General features: G+C 35.4%; 1 protein-coding gene across 1 annotated transcript in view; it reads right to left on the reverse strand.

Annotated features, from left to right (window-relative positions):
- The window catches only part of Nab2 (Nuclear polyadenosine RNA-binding 2), an 84627-nt gene that overhangs the window by 21030 nt on the left and 50379 nt on the right, over window positions 1-13218 (reverse strand). The window contains exon 10 of the mRNA XM_081772204.1: window positions 2536-2783. Within this exon, the coding sequence (XP_081628330.1) occupies window positions 2536-2783 (248 nt within the window). The remainder of the gene's footprint in view (window positions 1-2535; window positions 2784-13218) is intronic.

Below are 13218 nucleotides of genomic sequence, written 5' to 3' on the forward strand. Positions count from 1 at the left end.
ACTCAATATAGGTACTAAAGGTTAATTAAGAAGTTTCATACTCATCGCAAAGGCCCCAAAAATCTAAGTAATGGTAGAACTTTTGAGTAACATGGTTCTCATTCTGAGCTTACGTTACAAAAAAATATATATATATATATATAAAGGTAAAAACATGTTGGAAGGCAGAAAGGATGAAAAATTGGAAGTAGATATACACTTCACGTCAAATAATAAAACTAAACTATGGCAAATGAACTACCATTTACAGTATCAATTATCAGTGTAAAAAATTACATATAGGTCAAACCAAAAGGGATAGCTGAACATGTGCGTGTTTCTAGGACTCTCAATAGTGTATAGTTTCCTACACAGTACACAATGATTAGCTTCATAGTGTGGCACGATGGTTCATGTGCCATTGTTTGGTTTTTGACATGAAGAATTTTCTTCAAATGTGTATCCTTTTTACCTTTTCACATCCACATCTTTTTATCTTTATAACCTTTTTTTTTAAACGTAAGTAAGCTGAAGATGACCGTGTCGCTCGAAAGTACTATAGCTACATCTCTAGGCAAGCGCTGACAAACAGAAGAATATAGAGAAGCACGAAATAAATAAATATACTTTTATCAAGGCCCCGTCTTCTTGTCAGATCAAAAGGAACGGTTTAGAAAGAAAAAGTAACTGCAGTTATATACTGAGAAAACGTTATAAAAGATGAGTAAAACGTTGTTGTCTATTTCAGTTTTACACCCATGTTGTTTCCCGTAGACTTGAGATGCTAAAGAAAGCTGAATGGTTTGTTATTCATTCAGGTAAGATTATGCCGCGGATAACATATCTTTTAACAAGCTCTCCAGTAGACCGACATATACACTACATATATATATATAATGTGATGAAATATATTTTCACAAGTATCCACACAAATTAATATTAACTAACAAGAGTAAAATCAAGAAAATATTAATGCATTCAATTAGGTACATAGGTAATTGGTAGAGCAACCGTTTATATCTTTTCGTATTACACTTAATTATTAAGGAATCTGGTTTACAAAAATTCTTTATATATTTACCCCGTCTCGGGAGATAACAAAAAGAAAAAAGAATCACGAAATACTCGCTGGATCACCGTCAATTTTGACCACGATGTACAGGGTCAAAAGTTAGGAGCTGACCTTGATGATGGAGTTGATTCATCCACCGGAGGTAGTATAAATTGAGTAGTATCAGTTTTTAACGTTGATGACTAAGTAAAAATGAAAAGACTACGTGAAAAAACTGTTTCCTGCCAACGATTAAGTGTACCCCAAGAATACATTACATATCCACCCTTAAGTCTCCCACTAAAACTGGAAGTGACAGAAATCCAATACAACTTCCGTTTTTAATATTGATCTACATAAAGCAAAATCCATAAAAGAGAAAAGTTGTTGTTCTGGAATCAAAAATTAGCGTTCTAAGACTAGGTACTATGTTCTCTGTTAACACTTTATTGAAACCGAAAGTGGAAGAAATCAGCTACTTCCGGTATTGGTATTGATTGTTATACAGCGAAAAATTGTAATATATAGCGAGAAGGTGTTTTCTGCAATTTATTAAACGTCGCAACAATGTATTGTATCTACACACTAATCTCTTTAGTAAAACCGAAAGTGGTAGCCTAGAAACCTACTACCACTTCAATTTCAATATTGAGAAAATATCACGCCATACAAACCAAACTCCTTCACGTGGTGTACATATGACAATGCTACTTGGTAAAAATATGCAAAGAAACTTAAGTAGACAGGCAACAGCACCTTGAGATGTACTCTACTATGTACTCACCATGTCCCTACAAAAGGTTCAGATATTATGATAATAGAGTTGAAGGTTTGAATTTTAGAATTGAAAGTATTATTAGAAAACTGGTAAGAATGGGTATAAGGAAACCACCTGAAATGTTCGTTATTTGTGAGGAAAAATAGGTTTATAGAAAATATTTGAAAGGCTTATTTTTATATATTGAGGAAAATATCGAAATTGTGGCCCTCTCCCGTAAAAGTGAAATTTCTAAAAGGCTAGGGAACATATCTACTTATGTTTAATAAGGAATTTATTCACGTTTCATCTTCCTAATATGAAGGGCTCATGATATACTTCACATATTTGACATACATTTTAAGCCCCTTTCCCCTCCTTTTAAGTTACGCATTTTAATCAAAATGATATAACAAAAACAGAGTTTGAGGTAGGTACTAATTTTATTCAAAACTTCATTTCAAGTTGTTCAGCCGCTTTCCCGTAATGTCATCACAAACAAAACAAGATCACATTTTTATTTATAGGGATAAGTGAATTTGAATGAATCACAGCTGCCAAAGTGACGTAAAGCATATTGGTATTCTAAAGGCTTTGAAGGTACTCAAAGATAACCTTGACACACAAAAATATGTTTCATAGTGCTCTAATTCCCATGAGAACGGCTCAAAAGAAGATTTTTTTTTCCAAAGTTAATGTTTAATTTTTATTCTATAAAATTTTATGCTTGCTTACTGTTTGTACTAACCTTTAACTTTTTCTTCTACCGCCTTATTCTTAAAAATAATTGGTGATATGACAGTTCTCTTTTCTTCTAACGATATGTGCTTGTAGTCTTCATGCACGTCCTCTTCAATAGTCTCTAGTTCCTCATCAACATACATGTCTTCTGTACTTAAATCCAGCTGGCCCCCTTCTACTTCCTCATACATCGATGGATCCACACCATCCAATGTAACCACAAATTGAGGGCTCTTAGACCTTACTGGTACTGGTCTGCACAAGAAGAAATGAACAGTTATTAATAATGCTGTAAACTGTTGAACCGAGCGATTCCCTCTATCTTCTCAATAATTTCAACCTCAAACTACAGGACTAAGTTTCTAATCTCCAATAAAACATAAACTATGTTCTATATATAAAAAAATCTGTTTTTTTTTAAAATAAATTTTTACTGAAAATATTGTTTTAAACTCGAGGGAGGGGGAGGATATAATTTCACCCCCGATCTCGATTGATTTTAAATCCAAGTAGTGGGAATGATTGTCATGTATCAAACAAATCTGAGCCATATTGCATGAAAATCTAATATTTTTTACAAAGGATATCGAGGATTATATCTTCTAAGCGGGGTGGGGAAGTAAAATAGTTCGCATTGAAACTGATATTGACTTCCCCGAATTTCCGTGACTAAGTATGAAACTTTTCCCTGATCCGCGACACCGCGAACGCTATTATTTACGGGTAGGGTATAAAATAAATAAATAAACATGTCACATTTTAGCCTATCTCTTTGATTATTTACAACCAACAAACATTCTTTTTTTCTTTTTTTTCTGCAGCATCCGATTTTTTTTATTTAATTTGTTGTTCTTTCAAAGCTTAAGTTTCAGTGCCTTTCGGCGCTCCTCAAGCCTCTTTACTTTTAAAGATATTTTTTTATCTTTTTGAATCTGCCTTAATTCTTCCAAATATTCTTCGCGGGTAGCTTTAATATTTCTTAACATCACTTGAATTGTAGAAACTGTGAAATTTGATTATATTTTCCACGTCCTCTGAGCAACTAGACTACGTTCATGCACTTTTTCTACAAGTAAGTTTTTATTTTTAGAAAAATCACTATCCACTGCAGCGTTTCCATGTAATAATCTGCTACACTTTTAAATAAGGTTCATTTCCCAACATTATGTAGAAGAATAAAATAATCAGGTCTTGAAGATGGACAAGTATCTTCTAAACGCGTTTTGAAGCTCAATTCTAAAATGGAATGAGCTTTATTAAAAAAAAATAACTTACCGTTGCATACTAAATTTTCATTATAAAGACTGCCAAAAATAAACAATAAATAAATAAAATAAATAAAAAATTAATTTATTCTTCTGTAGAATATACTATATTTCTATACCTTTGGATACATTTTGAAGAATTTATCTGGCTTTTACGGACTCATTTTCATTTTCCTGACTTGTCACGTCAGCTGTTTCATTAAAATCAGATAAGTTTTACAAGCTTTATCGTGCAACAGACAGACGGGCCAGACACATAAATACCGACCGAGTTGAGTGGTAGAAGTTTCGTTATGTTCGCTTCAGTCATCTTAAGTGTAGCAAGACTTTTTGATGAGTTGCCGATCATTATATGTTCCAGGGTGCCATCCTATCATAGTCTTTTCGATCTCAAACATTCCATACGACCAAACTCTCTAAATTCTAAATTAATATATATATATATATATATTTTAATGTATTTGAAATGCCTTTTTTCCGTCGAAAAAATTCCATAATTTCAACATATGATTAAAACTTTATATTGTAAATATACATCCCGTCTTCCAACATTTGTTGCTTATTATTAAACAAATGGAACACATATTCATATCGCAGTTTCCTATCCAACGTTACTAAAGTACTTTTGAATACAAGTTTTTCACACGGTGAGGGTCTTCGTCAGGATAAAGCTCGCAAATAAATCTGTAGTTCACTATTTTATACAATTTCAATAGCAATTGCAAAAATAAATTTTAATAAAAGTTATTACATAGGAAGGTCAAATATCCAGTAACATTTAAAAGTTGCAACTGATTTTTACATTTTTACATACTAATTTTAGAGCGAAGAAAAGATTGTTCAAGAAGTGAGTATATATGATTTTCTTATACTTTATCTAAACAATTTCTTACTAATTTTGATTACTTCTCTAATCTCTATTTTCATGCCACATCTAAACCCTAACGAGAACAAAATATGATTCGAAAAGATTAGGTGCAACGAAAGTACGTGTACCGAACTGAACAGATAAGTGTGATATATGAAGAGGTATCGTTAAATTTTAATTATCACTATGAAGAGAATGTGATACAAAGGTAACTGCAAAGGTCTCGCTCTTCATGTTCATGCACCTGAGCCAGCATTTCTTAATCTATATCATTACAGACGTCTTGAAATTTGCCTCAACAGCGATTTTTCCTTCGAAATGACACCATACTTGTTAAATCCCCTCCCCCCTCCCCTTCCCCAGTGGCTTCTTCATCTCAGGATAGAAATGAAATGAAATTTCTTGTTTTTGGTCCCACGGTCAGGTCCTTTAGGCTAAAGGAAATGAATGGTTAATGACAATGAACGATTATGAAATTGATGGACTGAGGATATGGACAACCGCGAACAAATCCACGAACATAATGCTGTCTACCATAATTTCAGATAGCTTGGCATTGAAATAAAGACTTCTTGCACTAGAGGTGAGCGCTCTACCACTAAGCCTACGTGTCCCCTTTCATCTCTGGAAAAAGAAAGTCAAAAATGCATCGCTAGACGAATTGAGAGGGAGAGGGGCACTGGAACACAATTTCATAGTCACACTTGTTGACTTTCACAACGGATACTTAGAAGAAATGATAGGTGCACTGTCGGCTAGGAAATGGATGTCTTTCCTAATCATATTACACGTTATTCTTTCACTATATTTCGTAATTTCTGCAGAAAAGTGTGCTAGTAAGTATTGGTGGTAGTCTGATTTTTGAAAGATAATCACTTAAGTATGCTATGAGTTCCAAAATCGGACAGTATGAGCATCCTTGCAGATTTCTGTACTTGACTTTTTGGAGAAAGGAAAAGAAGTGTTTTCATTCCTCGCTCATTTCTTATGCCTGCTAAAAATAAAAAGTAGACTAAGAATTCATTTATACAGGGTGTTTCAAAACAACACACGACACCATTTGGAAGGTGATTCCTGACATCAAGATAAGAAAAAGCGTTCACACTGACCTATAGAGAAAGTGCTTAGTTTCACAGCTAGGGCTGCCAAAAAGCGTCGAAAAACTACATTGCAACACATGTTATGTCGACTACGAGAAAATGTGGAATGGCTGTCCAGATCAGCGTAAACGAAGTCACATATATGCCATCCAAAAATGCACATTTTAGCAATGTGTAATGTGTGCGCAAGGGATTCCCTACAGGGCGTAATTTCCAGACATGCTCCCAAAAGCATTCTCAGATATACTCTGACTTAAAGGTGAGTTCAAAGTAGGCAAAAGAAAAACCCTGATAGCAGTGAATATGAAATGTCAACAGGAAGTCGGAAAAATCAGGGAATGCTAGTTCCACAGCTCCTCATGTTCGGAATAACGGGTGGTGCGATGTATTGTTCCATGGTATATTTCAAGTTTTCTTACATGTACACACGTGAAATAATACATTGCACCATACGTTATTCCGAACACGAGGAGCCATGGAGCGTTTCCTAACACTTCCGACTTACCGTTGACCTTTTTTCGTGCTCACTGTTGTCAAGGCTTACTTTTTTCCTGCTTTGAACTTAACCTTAAGTCAGAGCAAATCTGAGAATTCTGTTGGGTGTATGTCTAGGAATTATTCCCTACAGGGAATCCCTTGCGCACACATCGCGCATTGCTGAAATGGCATATGATCAGCCAGTCATTCCATTTTTTCTCTTGTTCGAAATAACGCGCGTTGCAATGTAGCTTTTCTTCGCTTTTGGGCAGCCCTAGCTGTGAAACTAAGCACTTTTCCCTCATAAGCCCTTATGAATTTATCTATCTATCTACCTATCTATCTATCTATCTATATATATATATATATATATATATACAAAGTGAATCAAAAGTCTGGACACGGTGGAATAAATCGAGAATTTAACTTCGGATCGAAAAATCAAGAAACACGTGTTTAGTAATATTAAAAAATCTATCTGATGAAACCAAACTTGACCCTCTAGACCCAGCCCCTGGGGGTTGGAGTGGGGTCTATTTTGAAATTTCTAATGGAAACCCCAATTTTTGATTGCAGATTTGGATTCTACGGCCCAAACTATGTAAAGTTTCATCAACACTTTTCCGTCGATGCATAACATGGCGCAGTAATCGGGGAAAATAAATGGCCCCTAAATACTCCCATTTCGTTCATGAGCGTAGTAGTATTTCCGACCTCTGTTCTCGTTCAGTGTCACTGGTTCACTTCTCTGTTCCTTCTCGTCACTGGATAGAAGCACACTACACACAGACAGAAGACACAGAGAAAAGCACACCTTCTTCATTCGGGCTTCGGGCAGTATCAGTGTTGCAAACCAGAAAATTCAAAAGCGGCGAGTAGAGGACAAAAAATAAAACAATTAAAAGGAAAAGGAAAATTGAAGAAAAGTATAGCTATTGAAGTATCTGCTTATTGCACTATGGTGTTTTTTGACTTCTGTGTCTAAGATGAAAATGTATTGATATAACTGTTTTCTAATCGCTAAAATATGACATTCATTAGGGTCGATTGTACCATTCTCTGATAAAGATAAATTATCGGAATGATTCAACCTTGTCGCGGTAGTAGATCTCATCTTACACAAAATAACACATGACCACTGCGACCAATGTTATCTTATCTGACGATTAAAAGATATCAGGATAGTGTAGAATTGGCCCTATGACGTGCAAATGTTCGAATGATGTGAAATTATCAAAAATAGCCTGTAACTGTCAAGCTAATTTATGTTTGAAATAACGGGTGAACCAAAAGTTTGGCCACTATAGAGTAACTGGAGAAATACACTTCTGATCATAAAAGCGCAAAAAAAGTATTTAATATGTTTCAAGAACCTATCCGATGATATCAAACGCAACACTCCGTCCCCACCTTCTGAAAAGGAGTGGGGGGGCATTGATTTTTCAAATGGGAACTCCAATGTTTTATTGAAGATTCGGAGACTGCATCCCAAATAATGTAAGGTATAATCAAAACTTTTTCGTCGAAGTGTGATGTCATGCTGTAATCGGCGAAATTAGATGCTCCCCTCTTCGTTTATGAGCTTGATATTAGCTCCGACCGTCTGTACAAGGTGCAGTATTTTAAGAAAGACGCGTCGGATGAACAAAGTTATTCAATGGTACCAAACACGATACCGCACCCTACCGCTAGGTGGGGTTAGCTGAAAGATTTGAAATGGAAGCTTTTATTTCTTATTGCAGAGTCGGATTCAGCGCACAAACCTGTATAAGATTTAGTCGAAACATCGTTGTCGCTGAAAGACATCATGATTTTCGCCATCATTTCGCCTGATTTGTGCGAATAGTCGGACTGCGACTCACGAGACTGCTCGCAGTCTCGCATAGTTTTAGATGGGTGAAATTATTATTGAATTCTTTCTTTAGTTCTTCTTCTCCTTATTATTATTATTATTATTATTATTATTATTATTATTATTATTATTATTATTATTATTATTATTATTATTATTATTATTATTATTATTATTATTATAGTATTTTATATTATTATCTGCTAGTAGTTGTAGTAGTAGTAGTAGTAGTAGCAGTAGTAGTAATAGGAATTGTAGCATTAGTTGTATAAGTAGTAATTGTAGCATTAGTAGTAGTAGTTGTTGTTGTAGTAGTAGTAGTAGTAGTAGTAGTAGTAGTAGTGATAGTAGTAGTAGTCTGTAGTAGTATGTTTTATTTTTATTTTTAATCCTTTCATCCTTTAATTTTTAAATGTCTATAACGTGCAGTGGCGTATTTAGGGGGTGGCTCCCGGGCTTAAGACCCCCCCCCCCCCGATATCTTACTTAGTATAGTAAAGTAAATGAAATATCTTGCAGAATTTTCACATTTCCAGGCAAAGTCCCCCCGAAAGTTAGCAAAGCCCCTCCCGAAACAAAATCGTAAATACGACATTATTAATGTGTCATCAATAAATTGATCACATCGGACCCTAGACAAGATTAGATTCTGTCGTTCCAATATAATTTCAAAACTAAAGGAGTTACCACTAAAGAGCATTGTGTGAACAGAGTGCACATTTCAATACATATGTAAGGTACCACCTTAATTTCGTGGCATGGATGGGGCCACGGTGGCTCAGTGGTAGAGCGTTCACCTCTGGTGCTTGGGGTCCTGGGTTCAAAACCTGCTCCCGCCAAATGAACTTTGTGGTGGACAAACACCGTGTGCGTGGGTTTTCTCGGGGATCTCCCGTTTCCTCCCACTTTCTTAATTCTACCATTTCATTCATCTCTCTCATAATCACCGTCTCTTTTAGCCTAACCGGCAAAATCGTGGGACCTAAAACTCAAAAATTTCATTTCATTTTCGTGGCATGGAGTCCTCTTAAGTACGTTGATCGAACTTTCGTTCGGGATAGACACGACGAAGGTTATAGGCGTAACCTGTAATTTGGGCATTATAGTGGAGCATTTGTACAAGAAGTGATACCTGTGTGTGTGTTATTCGTTTCATTATTGTTTTCTCTTCTCACATGCAACGTATGGATGTGTGAATTATGACACGTTTAGTGGCACGTGACATGGGATTGCAACATTGGGATGGCATTGCTCGTTCGTTCATTCACATGTTAAAGCGACGTTCACCTGAGCGATTCGTTTATAAGTGGCAGGTCGTTAACGGTGACGGATCTGTTAGTAACGATTCTCGGTCTAACAGCAAAATGTCTTTCTTTTTCACCCCAAACAGTTAATTTACTTTCGCCGATTATGGCGCCATATAATGCATCGACGGAAAAGTGTTGATGAAACCTTACATAGTTTGGGTCGTAGAATCCAAATCTGCAATCAAAAATTGGGGTTTCCATTAGAAATTTCAAAGTTGACCCCACCCCAGCCCCCAGGGGGTGGGTCTAGAGGGTCGAGTTTGGTTTCATCAGATAGTTTTTTTAATATTACTAAACACGTGTTTTTTGGTTTTTCGATTCGAAGTTAAGTTCTCGATTTATTCCACCGTGTCCAGACTTTTGATTCACTCTGTATATATCTTGGTCAGGAAACCCTCTCAAACCTCTCCCCTACCGGTGTTGTTTAGAAAACACTCTATAGATGTAAGACGTACAAAGAAATTACTTTTATCCTGCTACAACGAAGTCAACATTCACTGCAAAAGTTCAAAACTGCAGCCTTCAATTCTGCTTATCTTACAGATCACTGATATCTACCGTCTAATAAAATGAAACAAGTTGGCATATTACTAGCTTGATTTACCACGCACCTATAAACCAAGAGTATGCTGATCAAATTACATACTCATTTAATTAGTTAAACACCGCAACGAACGTAAATGAATCCACTTAAAGCTTACCTAGTATCTGTGCTTTGCAAAATAATGACTACATCTTCGACCATATATTTCGAAATTGTCTCGTACTTCTTCCTGACCAAAAATGCTGCGCTAATTAACATAAATAATATTTGTTATATTGTCAATTCTTGATATGTGGTCCTTTTGTAATTGATATACTGGTAAGACTTGAAAATATACAGTCACTGTGCACCAACATATAAAGTAGGGGCAATCCAAATGAAATCGACCAATTTCCAGGTCAAAAGTTACTGACAAAATTTACGTATTTTTTTATTTTATTTATTTTTTTTTATTTATTTATTTATTTTTTTTTTACCTAAGATTGTACCACATTTCAGGGAGTTGAAAACGGTTATTTATTTATTTTTTAGCCGCGTAGGTTTGTTTGTAGCGGCTATTTTGTGTAGACACGTGTGCGTATTTTGCACTTTTCAGAGGATTCCGTTAAACGCTGTAACTTTTTATAGGTTTTAAAGATAATGAATTCAAACTAAAACAATATGAAAGTTAATGGAATGGACAACATTCTGAGTTCTGTGCACATTGAGACATACTTCAGAACATCGAAAGAAAAAGCTCTCAACTTTGCGGTTGGAAACCTAGAAATGGTCATTTTGGAATGTACATTTTGAAACGAAATAAATGAGACTCACCTTCAATTGTTTGTCTACGTAGAGACTAGACAGTAAACGAAATCCCAAACAAATTTCAGATCTGAAAACCATTGATTTTTTGGCAATTTTTAAACATTGCAAATTTTCGAAAATCATGTATTTTCACCATCAAATATCTCAGGAAGGACAAAAGTGAAAAATCTCAAATTTGCACAAAATAGACGATGGTTGTTCAGTAACAAGTGAGTAAAATTGCATCATTGAGACTTGAGTGGTTTCTGAGTTATACGTTGTTGCAACAACGTGAAATTCGCCAATTTTAACAGCTGAACAGATGTACAGGTTTTGTGTTGATAGTACCTCAGACATAAAATTTATCTATGTTTCACTACAACAAGTGTAGTCAAACAGCAAGAAATTCGAGATTTGCTACTTGTAAAGAATTATCATTGCCAGATCATATCATAGATTTATACCTCTGACGCAAACACAAATCAGATGTTATGAAGAACATCGCATGTTGTCATTTGCACCTAATGATATCGTAGCCTGCATTTACGACGAGAAATGGTGGATTGGGAAAATTAAAGATGTCAGGAAAATAACGATCTTTTTATTCACTTTTTCCATCCCCATGGCCCAAGAACCTTTTTTAAACTATCTACGAATGACAAAGTGTGGGTGCCAATCACTAAGGTTCGCCGGAAACTCACACCCACAGAGTTCATAACTCCTCCAGGTCGTACTTTCAACATCAATTCCAAACTCTGTACACAAATTAGTTAACTGTTTACGTCACTGATGTCTTAACAGCAGTGCTATAGGCAGAAAAGAAATAACAGAGGCGTTTCGTTTTTTGTACAAGATATGATTTATAAATTATGCATACTTTACCTATTAAACATTGTTGTTGTGTTATTTTGACTTTTGTTACAAAGTTTATATCCACGTCTCATGGCGCTTCATGATATTAAGTCCCAAGAAAGAAAAAAACTTGAAACTACTCAAGTCTCAGTGATACAGTTTTATCCACTTGCTACTGAACAACTATCATCTACTTTGTGCAAATTTGAGATTTTTCACTTCTGTCCTTCTTGAGATATTTGATGGTGAAAATACACGATTTTCGAAAATTTGCAATGTTTAAAAATTCCCAGAAAACCAAGTATATGGTTCTCAGATCTGAAACCTGTTTGAGACGTTGTCTGCTATCTAGTCTCTAAGTAGACACAAAATCATTTATTTTGTTTTAAAATGTACATTCCAAAATGGCCATTTCTAGGTTTCCAACCTCAATGTTCAGAGCTTTTTCTTTCGACGTTCTGAAGTACGTCTCAGTGTACACAGAACACGAATGTTGTCCATTCCATTAACTTTCATATGGTTTTGGTTTGAACTCATTATCTTTAAAACCTAAAAAGTTACAGCGTTTAGCGAAATATTCTGAAAAGTTCAAAATACGCTCAGGCGTCTATACAAAATGACCGCTACAACAAAACCTACGCGGCTAAACAATAAATGAATACCCGTTTTCAACTCCCTGAATGTGGTACAAACTTAGGTAATAATAATAATAATAATAATAATAATAATAATAATAATAATAATAATAATAATAATAATAATAATAATAATAATAATAATAATAATAATAATAAAACTAAATTTTGTCAGCAACCATCATTGGTCGATTTCATTTGGATTGCTCAAGTAACTTGTAAAATTTTCAGCCATGATCGTTCTTTACGAGAAAGGTGTGTGTAGGTTTTCGTCTAGAGGACTTGAACTTATTACTGATGTATGTTATTTACATTACATACATGTATACAATCACATTAAGCTTATAGCTAACTATCTGAAATGAACGTTCTTCGCATAGGAAAAGTAAGTTCAAAGAAAATGTTTAAATGATATATGTGAATACCCTTACTCTGCCTTCTCTTATGATGTGTATTTCAATCAAAGTGAAATGAGAAAACTCGTGTTGATCTAACTACCGATACTTATCAATTTAATGAAAATACTTGGAGTTGGAAACACACCATATGTTTGGTTTGGCAGCTGTCAGGAGACGACCGCTGCACCTGCTGTTAGTGGTGGTACGTTAGCGCAAACTCCGTACTACGTGAGGAGCAATAGAATGGTAGTTTACAGTACACTGAGCAGACTTGATTCTTGTGGGCGTGACGAAAGTGGCAAATGTGTTAAGCGTGTCGCGAGGGAATATCAAGGTAATGATGCCCATCAAAATTCATGGCAAAACCACATCGGCGAAGAGAAATAGTGATTGGAAGAAAACCCTCGATGACATCTCGCGAGCATTAACGAGGATTATCACTCAGAATCGTCATGCGACTGCGGTGCAAATGACGGAGGAACTATTGCAACACCTGTCTCGACGATCATAATACGCTGAGAGTTACATATAAAACTGCTGATAAGGAACCATAATACTTTAGCGCGTCACCAATGGTGCCACGAATATGCAACATGGATCACTGAT

The sequence above is a fragment of the Thermobia domestica genome, chromosome 9, assembly GCF_964235325.1.
Source record: "Thermobia domestica chromosome 9, izTheDome1.hap1.1, whole genome shotgun sequence".
In the NCBI taxonomy this organism is placed as follows: Eukaryota; Metazoa; Arthropoda; class Insecta; order Zygentoma; family Lepismatidae; genus Thermobia; species Thermobia domestica.